Source organism: Schistocerca piceifrons, chromosome 2 (genome assembly GCF_021461385.2).
Source record: "Schistocerca piceifrons isolate TAMUIC-IGC-003096 chromosome 2, iqSchPice1.1, whole genome shotgun sequence".
NCBI classification, from domain to species: domain Eukaryota; kingdom Metazoa; phylum Arthropoda; class Insecta; order Orthoptera; family Acrididae; genus Schistocerca; species Schistocerca piceifrons.
The window spans coordinates 839,755,671-839,778,371 of NC_060139.1; the positions used below are offsets into that span (position 1 = coordinate 839,755,671).

Below are 22,701 nucleotides of genomic sequence, written 5' to 3' on the forward strand. Positions count from 1 at the left end.
TGGGTCATGAATAAAGCAGTGGTCGCTTGTAGTGGTTGTGCACACCAATCTTTAGATTTGCAGATTAAATATCATCTTCTTGAAAGTACTTTTAGTTTGAAGGCTTCATTAATAACTCCTCAATGATTTATTACCTCATAGACTTTTGTAATAGCAATGTGCTTTATAGCAGTTGCACTACTGTGAACAAAGCTGTCATCCGGTTGTTAAGGACTGCCGTGCCATAATTCTGATGAAAATTTTGTTTTATCAGTATATTATTTTCTTCTTAACTCAGTATTATCTTTTGATTCTCAATGTAATATCCTTGTGGAGCTGGTACAAACGCATTCAGGTAGCCTAGTCAAAGGGCACCCGAATGGAGTGTAAAGTGTTGTAGGCAATGTTATGGTCCGATTTGAGGTTAGCAATTATGGAATATCTTGTGGTCATCGTTGTTGCAGAATGTAGACTGCTTGCTTTGTAATAGCCACTTGAATGACTGAACAGGATCTTCATCCTTAAGACTACGTCGTTGAAGCTGCTTTGCTTGTACCAACTGAAAAGTAATCTAGGCATTCCAGCTACTGCTTAATGAACAAGATCCAGCTTTTTCTTGAACACACATATATTGTCCCTCTATTACAATGGTTCATTCCATATTACATGCAACTCAGAATTAGATATTACAATCAATCTCATTACAGTTACATCCATTTCATCTGCTAGCAATCTGATACCCGAACTGAAATTATTTCTCTCCCTTGACGTCAGTGGAATTGTGACAGATGCAAGGCTTTGGGGTCTACAGTGAATCTCCTAGGTGGAACAATGTGGCACAGAATGACTGCTTAAACAGCAAGTGTCCCAGTGGGAAATTGGTTCGTCATCTGTTGTCCCATCTTGCAGATGTGGTGGTTTCAGCCCTGTTCATGTCACACACACAAGAAAACAGAGAATTTCCTGGCCAATATGTGGCTCAATACTGACCACTTAACTACTAATAAATAAAAACATCTACTATAAGTCACAAACATTCTTCATTGGTTGGAAAGACAGAGAAGTAACATTTCATTTTCTCCAAAATAATCAGTTAAATTTTCAGTGTTATATATCACTTCAGTCACGTGATGTGCAACCCAACACTTACTCAGTCATCAAATGATGTTCATGATTGTTAAATCACACAATAGTCTAGTAGTTAAGAATACAAAACCGCTTATAGGTTTTCTAATTATCTGTGCTGCATGTAACGAGTGTATAGAGGGCCACCAAGCATGTATACGGTGAGACAGCAATTGCAGAATCATTGCAAGTTGTGGCATCTATATGGGGTTCCTGTATTATCCTGGAGTTGTCCTCATCTCTGGTTGGCGTAGCATGGTGCACCTTCGAGTAAATGCACACAATCTAACAATAAGGTTGGATGTCTACATCTGCATCTACATCTATACTCTGCAAACCACTAACTGCATGGCAGAGGGTAGGTCCCAATGTACCAATTATTGGGGATTTTTCCCATTCCATTCATGTACAGAGTTCAGGAAAAATGATTGCTTAAATTTGAAACAAATACCTCAATATGTTGCTGGTACAGGTGATTTGGGTGTAGGTTACTGTCCAAATATTAGTAGTGGAACTTTAAAGTGCTATAGTAATGCAGACTTTCCTAGTGGATGTAATGTGACTGATTACTAAAAATCAGGTGTTGTAATCACTCACAAAGACGAAGCCATTTCATAACTAAGTAAAAGATTAATTATCATTGTCACATATTCCACTGAGGCAGAGCTTTTTGCTGCAAAAAATGTCAACACTCCACTACACGCATTAAAATTAAGTATTTCTTTAATTGAGAAAATGTGATGGAAGAACTTTGTGTTTAGTATATTTCAACACAGGATCATTTCCCTGACATAATGGCATAACCTCTGACAAAGCTGAGATCTATATAAAAAATTTAATCTCAGTGTCATTAAATTAAGGGTAAGTGTTTCGCTATACAGGCTTTATGTTTAGTTTATCCCTTCATTCACTAATAATTCTTTGCATGTGCTATTACATCATAATTTCTAAAGTCAGTAGATGTAGTGCAAGTCTTCCACGTAGTTCTAAAAAATAAATTGGTACATGAATTGGTGTCAGTGCAGCAATTTTTGTGTAAATGTAATAGTTTTAAGAAACTCTAACAAATATGAATTTGCTTTGAGCAGATGGGGCTGCTCCCAAAAATTTTATTTCTCACACTGAAGATGATTCAGGCCAAAGTCCATTTTTTTTCATAACTATAGATCAGATTAATCATCACTACCACGTATTCCACTGAGGCACAGGCTTATTGTTGCAAATGATGTGCTAATGAAAACTGTATGGCGGAGTCACTTATTCAGATGAATAGGGAAGGTAAAGCAAGTATCTGTTCTCCACGTTATGGTAACATGCGTTAGAATGGTTTTCTCATCTCGCAAATATGTGCGTCAAACTGTCTCTTAGTAAGGAATGAGCTGTGTCAATATGAGAAATAAAAGTTTATTGCACCTCCACACTAATATGAGTGGGCAAATAACCAACACCATTACTATGAGGGACATTCAATAACTAATACAACACATTTTTTGTCTCTGCAAATTCCAGTTGGAAAAAATTGAATTTTTTTTTTTGGGACATCATGTGATATTCCTGCTTCAGCCTCTACAGTTTCATAAAGTTCTGATAGGTGACAGCACTATATGCAGACTTCGAAATGGTGTCTGTAACGCAGTTGGCACTCCAAGCAGAGAGCTGTCATTTGGTTTCTTTTGGTGAAAGACTAGAGTATTGCTTGCAGAATCTCTACGGAGACCTGGCCGTAAACAAAAGAATGGTGACTCATCGAGTGAGGCCTCTGTCATTATTGCAACAAGGCCTGATCTCTGAGAGCCAGCCGACCACACACAGCCATGACTCCTGCAATGGTGGAATGTGCACACACTTTTATTTGAGATGATTGACAGATCACAATCAAACATCTCTCTGCACAACCAGATGTCTCTGTTAGTAGTACTAACAAACTCCTCCACCAGTTGGGATGTTCAAAGGCATGTGCCCACTAGGTTTCTCGCCACCTAACGGAAGACCATGAAGAGTAACAAAGGACCAACTGTACATAATTAATTACACATTATGAGGTTGATCATGACAATTTTTTGTCGATCATCATCACGGGCAAGGAAACATGGATTCATCACTTCGAACCAGAAACAAAACAGCAATCTGTGGACTGGCATCACACCACCTCTCCTCCTCTGCAGAAATTCAAGGTCTCACCCTCAGCTGGTAAAGTCAAGGCAACTGTCTTTTGGGTCTCTAATGGAGTTATTCTGTTTGATGTACTGTCTGTTTGACACTGCCCAACTGTATTTCATGCCATAATAAGGCAATCTGATGAATAAAATATCTTTCCCTCTGGGGGGATCACACAATTAGTGTGTGACACAGACACTAGGACATATGATAGATAGGATGTGGCCATGACATGTGCTTGGATAGCTGCCGTAGTTAAAGCAAATGCACGCATAAGGCACAAAATTTGGGTTTGAGTCCCGATACAGCACAAATTTCCATATGTTACTAGTAAATCATATAGCTGTTGTATATTTTCATTCACAATTTGCGAATACATTTCATAATACATCTGTCAATTTTCAGCAGTGTCCGAAATGAAATTTTCACTCTGCAGTGTCATGCACGCTGGTATGAAAGTTCCTGGCAGACTAAAACTGTTTGCTGGACTGGGAAGCAAAATCCTTTCTACTTATACCTTGAATTTTTAAATTCCAGTTTAGAATAGACGTATGTTTTGATTTGTACACAGTTATGAAAAACTTCTCTTCTTTATTACTATTTGTAACTTAAAATGCTTTGGTTCCAGGGAAGTCAAGGATAAGAAGTAATGTCAACTTTAATACACACAACAAATAAACGGCAATACAAAACATTTATTTCTATATCACGAAATAGCACACAAAAGACACAATAAACTGCTGAAATAATTTTAGCTAAATAAGAAACTGGAATGTCACTTAAAAATAAAAATACTGTTTTCACACTGGAAAGTCAAATAAAAAATGAACAAAGTAATACCCTTAAAAATGCAACAAAATAATATTTAAGTCTTTTCATGATATCTGTATGGTCTGAAATAAATAAGACAAAGTGAAAAACCTATCCTTTCAGTGACTAACAAAGACAATCACCCAAATCATTAACACACATATCAGTCTTTATTTTCAAAGTTTAAAGTTATTGTTTTTGAATCGCTGCCAGTTCTTTTCAAAAGTCCAGTCTCTAATAATTTTTCATATATTAGTTTTCCGTCGTCTATTGTTTGTAGTTCTACAATCAATGTGGGATGGCGTTCCTATAAAGAAAATAAAATTACATGAAAAAATGTTGTACCATACTATAATTAAAAAAAAATTGTAAATACTTTTCAAGTAAAGCTTTAATATTACTGTCTGCTACACATGGTATATCACACCAATCAATATTCTGTAGTAATCAGGAAATAAACTGGTTAACTGACACAACAGAAATGCCTTTGATTTCTATTTATATGGAAAGCTACTCATACGAGTTATGATTAGTTTCTTAACTGCTTCCTTACTCGACTAATAAATGTAATTCTATGTTGCCAATCAGGTTAGTAACAATGATACAATGTGCTGAGGACCATAAGGGCTACAATACATCATCACAGATTGTGAAATTGTAGCATTTATTCATGTTCCTGATATCTGTTGATCTTATGGTCTGTCTTATCAGTTTCTCTAATATTCACTTATATGTGGGCTCAAAAACCATCTGCTTTAGGCCCTTATGGTTCTCAGCACCTCATATGTATATATCTCCATGTGTGGGTGCTAATGTGCGTTCTAAATTGTCCCTCTTACTTTTAGTATGAGGAGGTAGTGATCTGAGTCCATTTTTGACCTCAGAAACAGCAGCAATCCAGTACATCAGAGCCTTGTCTAATATCTATTAACATATGATCAATTTGTTCCAAGTATTGTTATCTGATGACACCAAAGCCATTTTACACATGTTCTTATGTTGGAACCACATGTTGGACACTGCCTTGTTAAGTTACACTGCAAAATTTATCAGGTGTTACTACTCTCTTTATGCAGGCTGTGTTTACTACAGGTAGGGGGAAAGACCCACTCCTGCCCTAACTTAGCATTCGGATCTCTTGTCACCATTTATATTTGTATTTTGGACACTGTTGGTAAGCTTGCTCCAGTGTTCAAGCTAAAGGAGAAACACAAAGGAAGTATAATATCTCAGAACTTACGGACCCAGGGAAGGCTGTGAATAATTTGGAAAATAGATTAACAGGAATCCTTCACAACTATACTCATATCATCCATGGCCAATGGTACGAAATCAGGAACGAAATATAGACTGCTGCAGAGGAAGTGATTCATATAGAACAACAGACCAGAAGAAACCAATGTTATGATTAAGAGTGCGAGAAAAGTGAAACCTTAAAGTAAAAGAAAGAAGCTTTTTTGAAAGGCAGTTGCAGGATACTGAATAATGTTAATAAAACAAGAAATTCTACAGAAAGGTCAATAGCCTTAGAAGCAGCCATCAACCAAAAACAAGATGTAGAAGGAAAAATGGAGAATTAATAGCTTTACAGGAGGGATTGTTACAATGTCGGACAGAGTATTTTAAGGAATTGCTACACTCAAGAGAATTCTGAAGCACAGAAACTAACTGTAAACCAACTGTTGGAAAAAGAAGAAAATTGGATGCCCTCAATCTAAGAAATTCAACAAGCAATTAAGAAACTAGCTGACAATAAGTCACCTGGCAATGGCAACCTGTCAGCTGAGCATATTAAATGTGGTGGAGATCATCTATGGGGGCATTTTAGAAAACAACTTCCATATAGTTGTAAATGAAAAGGTTGCAAGGGAGGTGGGGTGTATATATACATCTTGAAACTACAGCTTTATCTCTATTCCAACACAGTCACCATTGAAATTTAAGCATATGTCATGGAGTTCACTAATTTATAAATTTCTTCTTCATAAAATTTAGATGCCTGGGAGCATAGGCAGTCTTTCACAGTGTTTTGAAATTTGTTGTCATCATCAAAGTGCTGCGATGCAAGCCACTTCTTCTTGTGAGTGAAGAGATGAAATCCGTTTCCTTCCATGTCACAGAATGAAAGGAAATCTAGGGCAGAGCCCATTTGTTTGGTTCTGTGGACCTCAGTGAGCAATTTCAGTACTCACCAAGCACACAACTTTGGTAGTCTCTGTTATTACTAATGACTTTGAACAAAACTGTAAATGAAATATGCATGAAGTGTTCAGGAAGTTCAGAGATCAAGAATCTTTGATTTTCATGAACTGTTTCATTAATTTTCTTGACAAAATCTTTACTCTCTTTACCATGAATGTTTATTCTACCACTTGTAAAAAATTGAACCCATTGTCACACAACACCTTCACTTATTACACTTGCATCACACACAGCAAACACTGATGAATGTCTGCTGCTAAAATGTTCTGCAGTGAAAGAAATCTTATTTCTGCACACATTTCGTGGTCTTTTTTATTGCAGTACTCTTGTTTCCAGGTTGGGACCAGCGTATGTGTGGAAGAAAGAGGTTCATTTTTTTGCAACTGGAAGCTTACTGACTCAGAGAAACAGTGAATGTGGAAATGGCAGCACTCTGTGCACCAATACAAATGCCATGCTAGAATGGCAGTTACTTTCCATATCACCCTCACAGTTAAATAACTGTATACACTGATCTCAGATATCTGGACACAAAAAGTCATCCCAAATGATTGGAAAATGGGAGTAATACGTGATGTATATAATAAAGCGGACATCTTGGAATGCAAAAACTATCGAAGAATTACTTTATTAAGCTTAATGTACAAAATATCCTCCTTCCTGCTTTGTACCCATGTAAAACCTGCTGCAAGAAAAGTAATCTGGAGACACCAAGCAGGCTTTAGCTCTTGCAAATCAACTATTGACCAAATACCCACGGTGAGGCAAATACGGGAAGGAAGGAGAGGATACAATATTGAAACACATCACGTACTTGCAGATTTTGCAGCATCATATTATACCATAAAAAGAAAATGCTTATTGAAACCATGAATGAACCTGGCACGCCAAAACAGTTAATACACCCCATTAAGTCAAACTATGAAAACAGTAGAATATAAAGTGCAAATACAATGAAATTTAATGGCAACTTTTTAGGCTAACTGTTGACTGGGGCAGTGGAATGCACTCTCATGTGTGCTTTTTAATACCGTTCTAAAGAAAATAATAAGATTGACTCAAATCAACATTGCTGTTGTTGTTGTTGTTGTTGTTGTGGTCTTCAGTCCTGAGACAGGTTTGATGCAGCTCTCCATGCTACTCTATCCTGTGCAAGCTGCTTCATCTCCCAGTACCTAATGCAAACTACATCCTTCTGAATCTGCTTCGTGTATTCTTCTCTTTGTCTCCCTCTACAATTTTTACCTTCCATGCTGCCCTCCAATACTAAATTGGTAATCCCTTGATGCCTCAGAACATGTACTACCAACCAATCCCTTCTTCTAGTCAAGTTGTGCCACAAACACCTCTTCTCCCCAACCCTATTCAATACCTCCTCATTAGTTATGTGATCTACCCACCTAATCTTCAGCATTCTTCTGTAGCAACACATTTCGAAAGCTTCTATTCTCTTCTTGTCCAAATTATTTATCGTCCATGTTTCACTTCCGTACATGGCTACACTCCATACAAATACTTTCAGAAACGACTTCCTAACACTTAAACCTATACTCGATGTTAACAAATTTCTCTTCTTCAGAAATGTTTTCTTTGCCATTGCCAGTCTACATTTTATATCATCTCTACTTCGACCATCATCAGTTATTTTGCTCCCCAAATAGCAAAACTCCTTTACTACTCTAAGTGTCTCATTTCCTAATCCAATTCCCTCAGCATCACCCGACTTAATCCGACTACATTCTATTATCCTCATTTTGCTTTTGTTGATGTTCATCTTACATCCTCCTTTTAAGACACTGTACATTCTGTTGAACTGCTCTTCCAAGTCCTTTTCTGTCTCTGACAGAATTACAATGTCATCAGCAAACCTCAAAGTTTTTATTTCTTCTCCATGGATTTTAATACCTACTCTGAATTTTACTTTTGTTTACTTTACTGCTTACTCAATATACAGACTGAATAACACCGTGGATAGGCTACAACCCTGTCTCACTCCCTTCCCAACCACTGCTTCCCTTTCATGTCCCTCAACTCTTATAACTGCCATCTGGTTTCTGTACAAATTGTAAATAGCCTTTTGCTCCCTGTATTTGACCCCTGTCACCTTCAGAATTTGAAAAAGAGTATTCCAGACAACATTGTCAAAAGCTTTCTCTAAGTCTACAAATGCTAGAAACGTAGGTTTGCCTTTCCTTAATCTATTTTCTAAGATATGTCGTAGGGTCAGTATTGCCTCCCGTGTTCCAACATCTCTATGGAATCCAAACTGATCTTCCCCGAGGTCGGCTTCTACCAGTTTTTCCATTAATCTGTAAAGAATACACGTTAGTATTTTCCAACCATGACTTATTCAACTGATAGTTCGGTAATTTTCACATCTGTCAACACCTGCTTTCTTTGGGATGGGAATTATTATATTCTTCTTGAAGACTGAGGGTATTTCGCCTGTCTCATACATCTTGCTCACTAGATGGTAGAGTTTTGTTAGGCCTGGCTCTCCCAAGCTGTCAGTAGTTCTAATGGAATGTTGTCTACTCCTGGGGCATTGTTTCGACTTCTGTCTTTCAGTGCTCTATCACGCAGTATCATATCTCCCATATCATCTTCATCTACATCCTCTACCATTTCCATAATGTTGTGTCTAGACAAGACAGCCTAGACACAATGAGAGGAAGCCGAAAGGCACGCGCTTAAACTCGTGCAGGCTGGCGTGAGGTCTGAAACAGGATACGTAATGAATGCTATAAAGAAAAGTACATAGCTTCTGGAATACTTAACTTTAATCCACAATTGGTGAACACTGGTCTTGTTGATACAGTATTATCATCTCAATATAACTTGGTGATGGCGCCTTGCTAGGTCGTAGCAATTGACTTAGTGGAAGGCTATGCTAACTATCGTCTCGGCAAATGAGAGCGTATTTGTCAGTGTGGCGTCGCTAGCAACGTCGGCTGTACAACTGGGGCGAGTGCTAGTAAGTCTCTCTAGACCTGCCGTGTGGCGGCGCTCGGTCTGCAATTACTGAGAGTGGCGACACGCGGGTCTGACGTATACTAGCGGACCGCGGCCGATTTAAAGGCTACCACCTAGTAAGTGTGGTGTCTGGCGGTGACACCACACATAATATTGTCCTCAAGAGCATCACCCTTGTATAGACCCTCTATATACTCCTTCCACCTTTCTGCTTTCCCTTCTTTGCTTAGAAGTGGGTTTCCATCTGAGCTCTCGATATTCATACAAGTGGTTGTCTTTTCTCCAAAGGCCTCCTTACCCCTAGTGAAATCAGCCTTGACATCCTTACATTTGTCCTCTAGCCACTCCAGCTTAGCCATTCTGCACTTCCTGTCGGTATCATTTTTGAGACGTTTGTATTCCTTTTTGCCTGCTTCATTTACTGCATTTTTATTTTTTCTCCTTTCATCAATTAAGTTCAACACTACTTCTGTTACCCAAGGATTTCTGCTAGCTCTCGTCTTTTTACCTACTTGATCCTCTGCTGCCTTCACTATTTCATCCCTCAAAGCTACACATTCTTCCTCTACTGTATTTCTTTCCCCCATTCCTGTCAATTGTTCCTTTATGCTCTCCCTGAAACTCTGTACAACCTCTGGTTTAGTCAGTTTATCCAGGTCCCATCTCCTTAAATTCCCACCTTTTTGCAGTTCCTTCAGTTTTAATCTGAAGTTCATAACCAATAGATTGTGGTCAGGGTCCACATCTGCCCCTGGAAATGTCTTACAATTTAAAACCTGGTACCTAAATCTCTGTCTTACCATTATATAATCTATCTGATACCTCCTAGTATCTCCAGGCTTCTTCCATGTATACAACCTTCTTTTATGATTCTTAAACCAACTGTTAGCTATAATTAAGTTATGCTCTGTGCAAAATTCTACCAGGTGGCTTCCTCTTCCATTTCTCACCCCCAATCCATATTCACCCACTACGTTTCCTTCTCTCCCTTTTCCTACTATCGAATTCCACTCACCCATGACTATTAAGTTTTCATCTCCCTTCACTATCTGAATAATTTCTTTTATCTCATCATACATTTCATCAATTTCTTCGTCATCTGCAGAGCTAGTTGGCATATAAACTTGTACCACTGTAGTAGGCGTGGGCTTTGTGTCTATCTTGGCCACAATAATGTGTTCACTATGCTGTTTGTAGTAGTGTACTCACATTCCTTTCTTTTTATTCATTATTAAACCTACTCCTGCATTATCCCTATTTGATTTTGTATTTATAACCCTGTATTCACCTGACCAAAAGTCTTGTTCCTCCTGCCACCGAACTTCACTAATTCCCACTATACCTAACTTTAACCTATCCATTTCCCTTTTTAAATTTTCTAACCTACCTGCCCGATTAAGGGATCTGACATTCCATGCTCCGATCCATAGAATCCCAGTTTTCTTTCTCCTGATAACGACGTCCTCTTGAGTAGTCCCCGCCCGAAGATCCATTCTCCTGATAACGACGTCCTCTTGAGTAGTCCCCGCCCGGAGATCCGAATGGGGGACTATTTTACCTCTGGAATATTTTATCCAAGAGGACGCCATCATCATTTAACCATACAGTAAAGCTGCAAACCCTCGGGAAAAGTTATGGGTGTAGTTTCCCCTTGCTTTCAACCGCTCGTAGTACCAGCACAGCAAAGCCATTTTGGTTGGTGTTACAATGCCAGATCAGTCAATCATCCAGACTTTTGCCCCTCCAACTACTGAAAACGCTGCTGCCCCTCTTCAGGAACCACACGTTTGTCTGGCCTCTCAACAGATACCCCTCCGTTGTGGTTGCACCTACGGTACGACTATCTGTATCGCCGAGACACGCAAGCCTCCCCACCAAAGGCAAGGTCCATGGTTCATGGAGGGGGGTGAGGAGGGGGGGGGGGGGGGGGGGCAAATCAACATTACAGCAATATATTCAATGGATTGGTGCAGGTATTGACCTACTGTATTTACTCGAATCTAAGTCGCACTTATCCAAAAACCGCCTGCGGCTTAGAATCGAGTGCAAAGCGGAGGTTCTGAAAAATGTTGGTAGGTGCCACCACAACTAACTTCTGTCGTCGAATATATGTAGCGCTTCGCAGGCACAAAGATAAATACTGGCACCAAAACCTCTGCGTCAGTAAATAAATTAAAAAAAAAAAGGTGGAAGACGAGCTTTCTTCCTCCGCCCTGAGTTTCGACCACTGCCTTTTCATACATTATCCAATGAAGTAAATACAAATTCCGTATTGTTCATCTTCGAATGTAGCAGCATTTCAATGTTCTACGAAAATTCGACTGACAAGACTGTTTGGGATGTTTGTCAGTACGGCCAACTCTGCGTTCTGAATTTTTTCCTACCTGTGAGAAGAGATGGTTGCTAATAGGAACTTGTATGAATTGTGAATCACATGCAGTATTCTCTTCACCATAATAATAATACGAATATAAACATTTTGCCATGTATTCTTTCACGTTTGCTGCTATCTCATTTAAACCCTGTCTGCCTAGTAAACTACGAAACTAGAGTGCAGCAGTAGCAAACGCGGAAGAATATACATATCATGTCATGTTTATATTCGTATTATTCTTGTGCCGAATAGTGATACAGTCAGAAATGAAGCACAGCAATTGATTACATTTTTAAATCTAAGATGACTAATTTCTGTGCAGAATGTAATGTTCTAAATAGGCGTCTGCAAAGATTATCAAACGGAGAAAATTTATCGCTAAACTCTCGTTCAGATCATCTTCTATCATACGCAGTCCATTATTTGGTTCTTGTTGATTATTATCAAAGAAAGCAGTAGTGTAAGTAACAACAAATAGCAGTCTCTTGACATTGTTTCGCAAGTGAGCCGATTCCTCTCTCTCTCTCTCTCTCTTTTTTTAAAAAAAATTGTAAGCGGTGGTAGGGCGCACAAAAGCAAGCCATGCTGCGAGCGGCGACAGGTCGTAAACACTCATTATCAGAATGCGACAAACAATGCATGACACAGTACAGTAATGCATTTTCAGCTTTGAGTGACGTAAACACCTATAACAAAGAGAATGGCACTTATCAGATCAAAGAAAAATAAGCAATCAATTCAAATCAGACGAAGCATGTGAAAAAGGAAGGGTACCCGTATAAATACAGACGGAGCGCCTGACGCATAGCAGCGGCTACCTGGTAAAGTTTAACTGCTAAGCCTACGACTCGAACCAAACTACTATAGCTGTATCGTCATTCATTCGACCTAAATTGTGTCTCATATTACAATGGACCAACTTTGTTTCGATTTGGAGGTGCTGCCTAAACTTTTCTCTCCCCTTGAATTTCGAGTCTCAGATTTAAGGTGCGGCTTAGATCCGGGAAAATTTTTTTTTCCTCGATTTCAAGTCTCATTTTTCAGGTGCGGCTTAGATCTGAGTGCGGCTTAAATTCGAGTAAATATGGTATGCAGATGACGTGGATATTACTGCAAGAACGGAAGTAGCTGCTAAAGAAAATACGGGGGCATTGGTAGCAGCAGCAACAGAAATGAGACGAAGTGAACATCAATAAAATCAAACAGTACAATGACAACTAAATATGAAGTAGAAATTGACCAGGCACAAATAGAATCAGTTAGTGTGCATTTCTCTAGGAATACTGTTAGCATCACAGAACCGTATAAATGAGGAAATATAGCAACACATCCACTTAGCTAATAAATGTTATTATGGACTGGCAACAGAACCGAAGTCCATGAATCTGTCCAGGAGAACAAAGTGTCAACTATATAAAACATACATACAGTATTAAAATATACTTCTTAAAAACCTGGACATTGATGCAACAATGTGAAGAGCTTTTATATTGTTTTGACTGGAAAGTTTTACATAAAATCTATGGGGGTGACTAGTGAAGACAGAGAGTGATATGGACAGCATAGTTTTGAACACAAAAATCTTGAAATAATAAAGTTCATTAAAATAAACTGCTTGAAATGGGTCACACAATATTTTTTGTATGAAACATGAGAAACCCCCCCCCCCCCCCCCCCCCCAAAACCCCAAAAAGTGCTGCTACAATCCTACGGGGACAAAGAAGCAGGGGATAACAAACACTTTGATTCATCGATAATGTACAATAAGGTCTAAAAATTATTGGTGTCAGAGGATGAAGATGCAAGACGCTAGGCAGGGTTGAATGGAATGATGTCTTAGAGCAGGCCAGTGCCCATAACTGACAGTGCAGCTAGGAAGGGGAAGGAGGAGGAGGAGGAAGAGGAGGAGGAGCTAATGAGAAATCAAATCTATCACTGTGGAAAAGCACACATGTCGAAGAGCTGGTAGTCTTATGTGTGATTCTTCCAATCCTACATATATTGTTCAGTTTTTAACGAACATGAAGGATGGTTAACCAAAAAAATTCTACCACTCCTACAAACCTAAGGCTAGTAAAGAAATAATTCAATGACAGTGTACTATGTAGCTCTATCACATTATCTGTTTTAAAGGTAAATCATTCACCCAGCTGGGAAACCTTTAATGTTATCTTGTGGAAATGAGTATACTGACTGTACATTACATATTGAGTAGTGACTGTGTGCCATTGTATGATCACAGAATCTTGGCTAAAACTTACCTTCCAAGAGGCAAAATGTATATTGTATTGTATTGTATTTGTTGGCCTTACTGTGTAAACAAGCATCTTTTGCATAATACACTGGACAAGTCACGTTATAAGTATATCTCCAAAAATGATTTCTAGACATACTTATTTAAGGCTGCAATAAAACACTTCACACATTAATTATTTATATAACACGTTTCATAAATTTAAATATTCTTCAATGTAGTAAAAGTAGTGGTGCTGTAAATATGACTAGATATTTTCCAAAGGTTTTGACCTCAGTAATAACTGTTACGTTTTCACACTGGGTAGCAGAGGCAGCAGAGGCTCAAGTACATAAAAAGACGAGGGCTAGTAGAAATCCTTGGGTAACAGAAAAGAATTGTACTTAACAGATGAAAGCAGAAAATATAAAAATGCAGTAAATGAAGCAGGAAAAAGGAATACAAACGTCTCAAAAATGAGATTGACAGGAAGTGCAAAATGGCTAAGCAGGGATGGCTAGAGGTCAAATATAAGAATGTATCACTATGGGTAAGATAGACACTGCCTACAGGACAATTAAAGAGACCTTTGGAGGAAAGAGAACCACATGTATGAATATCAAGAGCTCAGATGGAAAACCAGTCCTAAGCGCAGAAGGGAAAGCAGAAAGAGGGAAGGAGTATACAGAGGGTCTATACAAGGTCAACATACTTGAGGGCAATATTATGGAAATGGAAGAGGACATAGATGAAGATGAAATGGGAGATATGATAATGCATGAAGAATTTGACAGAGCACTGAAAGACCTAAATCAAAAAAATGCCCCAGGAGTAGACAACATTCCATTAGAACTACTGATAGCCTTGGGAGAGCCAGGCCTAATAAAAATTACCATCTAGTGAGCAAGATGTATGAGACAGGCGAAATACCCTCAGACTTCAAGCCGAATATAATAATTCCAATCCCAAAGAACGTAGGTGTTGACAGATGTGAAAATTACCGAACTATGAGTTTAATAAGTGCCGGTTGGAAAATACTAACGTGTATTCTTTACAGATGAATGGAAAAACTGGTAGAAGCCGACCTCGGGGAAGATCAGTTTGGATTCCATAGAAATGTTGAAATATTTGAGGCAATACTGACCCTACGACTTATCTTACAAGATAGGGTAAGGAAAGGCAAACCTACATTTCAAGGATTTGTAGACTTAGAGACAGCTTTTGACAATGTTGACTGGATTGCTCTCTTTCAAATTCTGAAGGTGGCAGGGGTAAAATACAGGGAGTGAAAGGTTATTTACAATTTGTACAGAAACCGGATGGCAGTTATAGGAGTTGAGGGACACAAAAAGTGGTTGAGAAGGGATTGAGACAGGGTCGTAGCCTATCCCCGATGTTATTCATCCGTATATTGAGCAACCAGCAATAAAAAATTTAAAAAAAAATATGAACATCAACAAACACAAAATGAGGATAATGGAATGTAGTTGAATTAAATCAGGTAATGCTGAGGGAATTAGATTAGGGAATGAGACATTTAAAGTAGTAAATGAGTTTTATTGTTTGGGAAGCAAAATAACTGATGATTGTCAAAGTAGGGAGGGTATAAAATGTAGACTGGCTATGGAAAGGTAAGTGTTTCTGAAGAAGAGAAATTTGTTAACATCAAGTATAGATTTCAGTGCCGAGAAGTCTTTTCTGACAATATTTGTTTGGAGTGTAGCCTTGTATGGAAGTTAAACATGGACGATAAATAGTTTAGACAAGAAGAGAATAGAAGCTTTCGAAATGTGGTGATACAGAAGAATGTGGAAGATTAGATGGGTAGATTACATAACTAATGAGGTGGTACTGAATAGAATTGGGCATAACTTGACTAGATAAAGGGATCAGTTGGTAGGACACATTCTGAGTCATCAAGGGATGACCAGTTTAGTAGTGGGGGGGGGGGGGGTGGAGGTGGGAGGGGGGGGGGGGGGGGAAGGAGATTAAAAATCATAGAGAGAGACCAAGACATGAATACACTAAGCAGATTCAGAAGGATGTAGGCTGCAGTAATTATTCGGAGATGAAGATACTTACACAGGATACAGTAGCATGGACAGCTGCATCAAAAAGAGTCTGTGGACTGAAGACCAAAACAACAAGGTTTCCATAATGTGTACACACGGTAACGGAGGAATACCAGATATATTAAACAGAGGTTCGCAAGAGTCTCTAGGTTCGCATCCTAACAGATTCTAATGGCCCTTTTCTGTGGTTTGAAAGTGCTATTAGCTGTTTTAGATTTTTTCCAGAAAGTGACTCCATATTTAAGGCAAGAATGGAAGTAGACATGATATGCATTCATTACTGTTTTCTCACTACAGCACAATTTTTGTGAGCAAAGAAGGTAAAATGTCATGCTCTGTTCTGCATTAAGGTATTTAATATGCTTATTCCATTTTACATAGCTCTGCAGCTAAAGCCCTAGGAATTTGCTTTCAGTACTGTTACAACTAGTTTGTCTAGATAGTGACCAATGGGATAAATATGACCTTGTTTGGAGCATTGTGGAATTTTAGTGCTATGTTTTTTTTTACTGTTTATTACAAATTGATTATTCAGTGCCCAGCTGCTAAGTTGTTTTGTGACAGTGTTTACTGGTTGCTGTAATTGATCTTTGCTGTCTCCTTTTAGTAGAATTGTTGCAAATATGATTATTTTATGTACATCCACATTTAAGCTGTGATCATTAATATACAGAAGGAACACAAGAGGTCCCATTAGTGATCCTTGGCGTACACAATATTTAATTTGTTTATAGTCTGATAAGTGTTCAGATACAATTTTGAGATGGATATTTGTGTGCTTGATGCACACTGCCTGCATACAATTGCTCAGGAAGGAATTGATCCAGTTGTTGGACAGACCTCAGCTATTATATTTTCAAGCTTTGACGGCAGAATTTTATAGCCCACCTCATCAAAAGCTTATGACGAGTCAATAAATACTACTATCGACTTCTTTTTCTTGTTCATTAGGCTTAATATGGAATTGATGAACTCATGAATAGCAGTTGTCTTGACCTCTTATTTCTGAATCCATGTTGTTCATTACATAGGATGTTGTTTTTATTTACAAATTTCATAAGATTGCCTTACATCACTTTTTCTATCACTTTTGAAATGAAGGAGGAAATTTTGATGGGTTTGTAGTTATTTACATTATCTTTATCACGTTTTTCATACACTCGAGTGACTTTACATGATTTCAGTACATCTAGGAAAGTACCTGCCTGAAGTAAGCAGTCGCATAAGTGCAACTATCTCAGTTAGGTTTGATGCACTCTTCTTTAAAATTCATGCACGGACACCATCAATGCCTGCGGAGTTGGAATTTTTTAGTCCTTTAATTGCATTAGCTACTTCATGTTGTGAGATGGAACTGATGTACACTGACCCTCTACAAGCACTTATTTTGTATTCATTGTCTTGGGTGCTGTTTTGTAAGCTAGATTGTATGATATTATCAACAACACCTGTGGAAAAAAAACTGTTAAAACTGTTGGTACTTGTAAGGGGATTGTTAGTTTTTTATTTTTTGGCGATAGTGTTATATTGTTGCAGGATAACCTGTATTCACCAGATTCTTTTTCTATAACACTCCACATAGCCTTGTCTTTATTATCTGAATTAGAAATGTATTTTAGTTATGCTTAATTTTTGTTGCTCTTACTACATTTCTTAGTATTTTGGAGTATGTTTTGTAGAACACATGTATTTCAATTGAGAATTTTCTGATTTACACACTTCGTGAAGTAGTTTTTCCTTCTGGCAAGAAACCCTTATTCCCCTTGTGATCCAGCTGTTTGTACTAGAATTCCCCCTTATGGTTACAGTTTTCAGCAGGAAAGCAATTTGAAAGAAATGGGTTAATGTATCAATGAAAGTGTTGAATTTTTCATTGATATCATTAATTTTGTAAACCTGTGACTACATTTTTCTTTTTGTAATCAAATAAAGGAACACTTCTTGATGTTCTGCAAAATTATATTTATTTGGTCGAGAATCAGCTTTCAGCTTCTTAGGCCATCTTCAGGTGACAATTGAACGTCGCAAACACAGATAAAATGATTTGCCATTTACACGGAAAATACAACTGAGTTTGGTAATTTTATACTAACCTAGTACTCTGTGTCAATATTATGAGAAGGAAAGATGCTACTCAACATATAGTGGAGATGCTGAGTCGCAGATAGGCACAACAAGAAGACTGACTCTCTCTCTCTCTCTCTCTCTCTCTCTCTCTCTCACACACACACACACACACACACACACACACACACACACACACACACACAAACGCAACTCGCTCACATGACTGCAGTCTCAGGCAACTGAACCCACACTAGTGTTCTGTGCCTTAAGTTGGTTGATTTCCTTTCCAGTAGGGTCACCTTTCTGCTTTTTTTAAGGACATAAAATCTTCATATTCTACATTATACGAGTGGTAAGATTGAATCTTTCTTTCTTAATCTCCAGCTTTTCTCATGTTCAGATAATCTGATTGGCATGGCTAAGGCTGACTGACAAATATATACTTTTCCACACTGCTTGCACATGATTTTACATACACCGCTCTGTGCCATAGGGATATAGGTTGTCATTTCTCTTGAATAAAATTTTTGATATGCTGTGGTATTATAAAATGCAGGTCTGTAATTGAGTGACTGTAACCTTTTTGCAAAGTTAACTGAAATTTTGCTGGTATGTGACATGGGACTACAGTTTTTGTAACTGCTGGCTGGTTCCTGTAGGCCAGTGTACAGAAGTAGTGAATTTCACACATTTTCTCTTTTCATAGTGTATTATCAATCAGGGCAGAGCCGTAGCCATTGATACTCTGAAGTTCTGTTTAAAAGCAGATTTAGGTAATCGAACAGACATGAGGTGATGCACCATCAAATGGTAAGCTGCGGGTTTTGTGGCTTTGTGGGTGGTGGGAGCTTGCAGGAATTTCTGGATGCACAGCTACGATTTTTCTATAAATGTTAAATAATTATCTCCTTATGCTTTTGTTTCTTCTGTGTAAATAATATCTATGTAAGTCAAACTACTACTACTTTCTTCCTTTAAGAATAAGTTAAAAGCGATTATATGTTAAGCCCAATCAACGGAAGGAAATAGAGCTAAAACCAAGGACTTCCCTTGGAGAAAGACCCAGAAAATACATTGTACACAGCCGAGATCCCCAACTGAAGATTAAATGTCCTTCACCACATTGCTATGACGGATAAAAGCAAAACACCCCGATAACTCAGATGCCACACACACACTGGAATGCAAGAGATTAAAAAAGGGCACTGGGTCAGGAAATGAACCATCAGAGGTTGATGAAAATGAGCACAAAGTGGTGGGGCTCACCATGTAAAAAATGACTATGGCTAAAATGGCAGTACTGAATATGCACCTTGCTAAATGATCTCTTCCTGATGAGAGGGCCGAGAGGAGGTTGACCAATCCATTGGGAGAGCTTTAATTCCCCAAAGCTTGTTCACATGAAGAGAAGACCAGCTGTGATGCCAAAATGGCACCACGATAATCCGAAGGAATAAAAGAGCTAGCAGGCCAAGGTAGGAGGACTGCAGCCTTGGTAGCAGTGTCAGCAGCCTCATTTCCCATTGGACCAAGGTGCCCAGGATCCCACGTGAACTCATGGTGGCTCCTCAAAAGCAAGCAAGTGGAAGCTTTCTTGGACATGTTGCACTAAGAGATGGACTGTGTACGGCACACAGAGAACCTGAAGGGCTCTGAGAGACTCGGAACATATGACACAATTAAAAAGCTTGTGTCGCCAGGTGTATTGGATTGTCTGATACAGGGTGAAGAGCTCTGCTATGAAAATCTAGCAGTGGTTCGGAAGCTGATACTGAGAATGGTTGGTGCCTACGACAAAGGCACACCCGACACCATGGTCGGTCTTATAGAGCCATCAGTGTACATAAATGTGCTATAGCTAAGTTTTGTGTGAAGGTCATGAAACATACAGCAATAGAATGAATTCCGAGTAGTGTACTCAGGAAGCAAATGAAATACAAGATGAACACAGGCTGCCGCAAGAAGCCAAGGCGGTGAAGGGTTTACTCCCATTAGGAACGTAGCATGAGGTTAAGCTGCTGGAGCAATAGCTGATAAGTGAACTCCAGGAAGTAACAGATAAGAAGAGAGCATCCCATACTGGCAATTAAGGGAATCATTGAAAAAAGGGTGCAAGTGACGGGTGGCTGGGCTTAGCAGGCAAATGGCATGCTTACGCGCTTAGGAGCATATCACATTGATATTACAGTAGTAGTTCAGCAGCTTCTGCATAGACTCGACCAGGCTTGCGTAAACGGCGACAATGGTCAAACATATTCCATGGCAATGGATTGTGCTAAGACAGCTTGAGCTGGAAAGTTGTGCAGAAGAATACACAAAACATCCATAGTCCAGTTTCGATCAGACAAAAGTTCGGTATAAACGAAGGCAGGTACTCCGATTATCTCCCCAGGAAATATCACTCAGGACAAGTAGGACAGTGATGGATTTGATAAAGCGTGCGGCCAGCTAGGACACATGGCAGGACCACAAAAGTTTCCAATCAAGCATTAGCAACAGGAATTTCGTAGTGTCAGTGAATGGAAGAGCAACAGGCCCAAGATGTAAAGATGGTGGAAGAAACCCACTGCATTGCCAGAAATTCATACAAACAGTTTTGTCAGTGGAAAAATTGAAAGCCACTGTTGACGCTCCACAAATAAAGACAACTGACACATCGCTAAAGACACCACTCTAGGAGACAAGTCCATGGAGAACAAGTCCATGGAGAACTGCAATAGATCGCAAAGTCATTAACAAAAAGAAAGCTGGAGATGTCTGATGGGAGACAGTCCATAATAGGGTTAATGGCTGTAGCGAAGTGGACAATGCTCAGGATGGAGCCTTGAGTAACCCCGTTCTCCTGGACAAAGTTGTCTGACAAGGTCAAACCAACATTTACCTTGTAAACTTGGTCTTTAAAAATTCCCGATGGAAATGGCAGCCTCGAAGCCTGACGTATATAGAGTACGGAAGATACCAGTACTCCAGCAGGAGTCATAGGCTTTCTCCAAATCAAAGACCACACCCACTGTCTGCTATTTCCCCAGAAAACCATTCATGACGTGTGGTGACAAAGTAACGAGATGGTCAACTTCAGAACTACGTGCTCTAAATCCACATTGTGCAGTGGTTAGTAGATTGCGAGATTTGCGTGCCTCCATACCAGCTGGCCTTGAATCTGCGTTCCATCAAGTTGTAAACACAGCTGATGAGAGAAATGGGGAGTTAGCTAGAAGGAAGGTGTTTTTCCTTACTGGGCTTAGGTATGGATACGACAGTGGCTTCACATCAACATTGGGGAAATATGCCATCTGCCCAAATGTGATTTATGTATGAAGGAGAAAGTGATTGCCTGCAAGCGAAAGGTGCTGCAACATCTGAATGTGAACACTGTCCAGGCCTGGGAGGTGTGTGTGTGTGTGTGTGTGTGTGTGTGTGTGTGTGTGTGTGTGTGTGTGTGTGTGTGTGGGGAGGGGGGGGGGATCAGAGATCAGGAGGTGGTGAGAGGATGGTCAAGTTCCCTCACAGTAAAGGTGGCATTGTAGAGGAGGAGGATATCACCTGAGCCCCCTCCACTCGCTTCCATGGGAGGAAGGTGGCATAATAGTAGGTGGATCTCAAAATCTCCACTAAATATTGGCCCAAGGCGTTGGAGATAGCAATAGGGTTCACAATGACATCATATGCTAGGGACAGGCTGGAAATTGGGCAATGAACCTTGGTCCCAGACAGCTGACGCAGGTTGTCCCACACAATGGAAGAGGGAGTGAAACTGTTAAAAGAACCAGTACAGGAAATCCAGCTAGCTTTTTTGCTATCCAGAAGATTGCGACAACAATGCACACAGCTATTTATAACAAATACAGCTGCCATTGTAGGATGATGGTTAAAAAACATGGAGAGCACGTCTCCACATGTGAATCGGGTCGCAGCATTCCTCGGTCCACCAGGGAACCAGGAGACACAGTGTGGTAAAGAAGAAGTGCAAGGTATGGAACATTCTGCGGTGATAAGGTAATGTTTGTAAGGTACTCTACCTGGTCATCACAAATTGGAAAATGTTGTTCATCAAAGGTCATCAGGCAGGAGTAAAGCTTCCAGTTGGCCTTAGAAAGCTGCCAATTGGGTTTACACACAGGTGGGGTAGAAGTCAGCAAACAGATAGTGCACAGGAAATGGTGACTTCAGTACGAATCAGAGAGAAAGGACCACTCGAGATGAAGAGCAAGATGGGCACTGCAGAATGAGAGGCCCAAAGAGGTCCAAATGGGAATAGGTGTGTGTGGAGTCATAAAGGAACGTGGATGCTCCAGTGTTAAGTCAGATGAGGTTGAGATGACTGAGAAGGTCAGCCAAGGCAGAAACTCTCGGACAGGTTCTCAAGGGAGTCGCCAAGCAGCAAAAAGAGGCGAGCAAGCTGACGAATAAGCTGTAGTAAGTCTGCCCTGGTGACAGTGAGTGACCTAGGGGTGTTGACACTACAAAGAGAAAAGGTGAAACGAGGAAGAAAAATGCAAACTGCAACAGCTTGCAGCCTGCTGTTCAATGGGACAGTTTGGCTGTGGACTTAATCTTGAATGAGAAGCATGCCCCTCCATGAGATGGAACGTCATCCTCAGAGTGGGAGAAAGGAGGACAGAAGGGTCAAAGTAGACAGGAAGGACATGCAAAGTGGACAGGAAGGAAAAGTGAGTGGTCAAAGCAGTCGCGAGGATGCAACTTTGTTT

The 22,701-nt window shown here is 39.5% G+C and overlaps 1 protein-coding gene across 4 annotated transcripts in view; it reads right to left on the reverse strand.

Annotated features, from left to right (window-relative positions):
- Positions 1-3,991: 3,991 nt before the first annotated feature.
- Positions 3,992-22,701, reverse strand: part of LOC124776868 (RING finger protein 17) — a 529,150-nt gene continuing 510,440 nt past the window's right edge. For 2 of the 4 annotated variants that reach the window (XM_047252048.1, XM_047252046.1), the window contains exon 32: positions 3,993-4,378. In XM_047252048.1, coding sequence (XP_047108004.1) covers positions 4,235-4,378 — 144 coding nt within the window. In that variant the 3' untranslated portion in view covers positions 3,993-4,234. Of the gene's footprint in view, positions 4,379-22,701 lie in introns of all 4 variants that reach the window. The other 2 variants (XM_047252047.1, XM_047252049.1) reach the window with 2 other exon arrangements.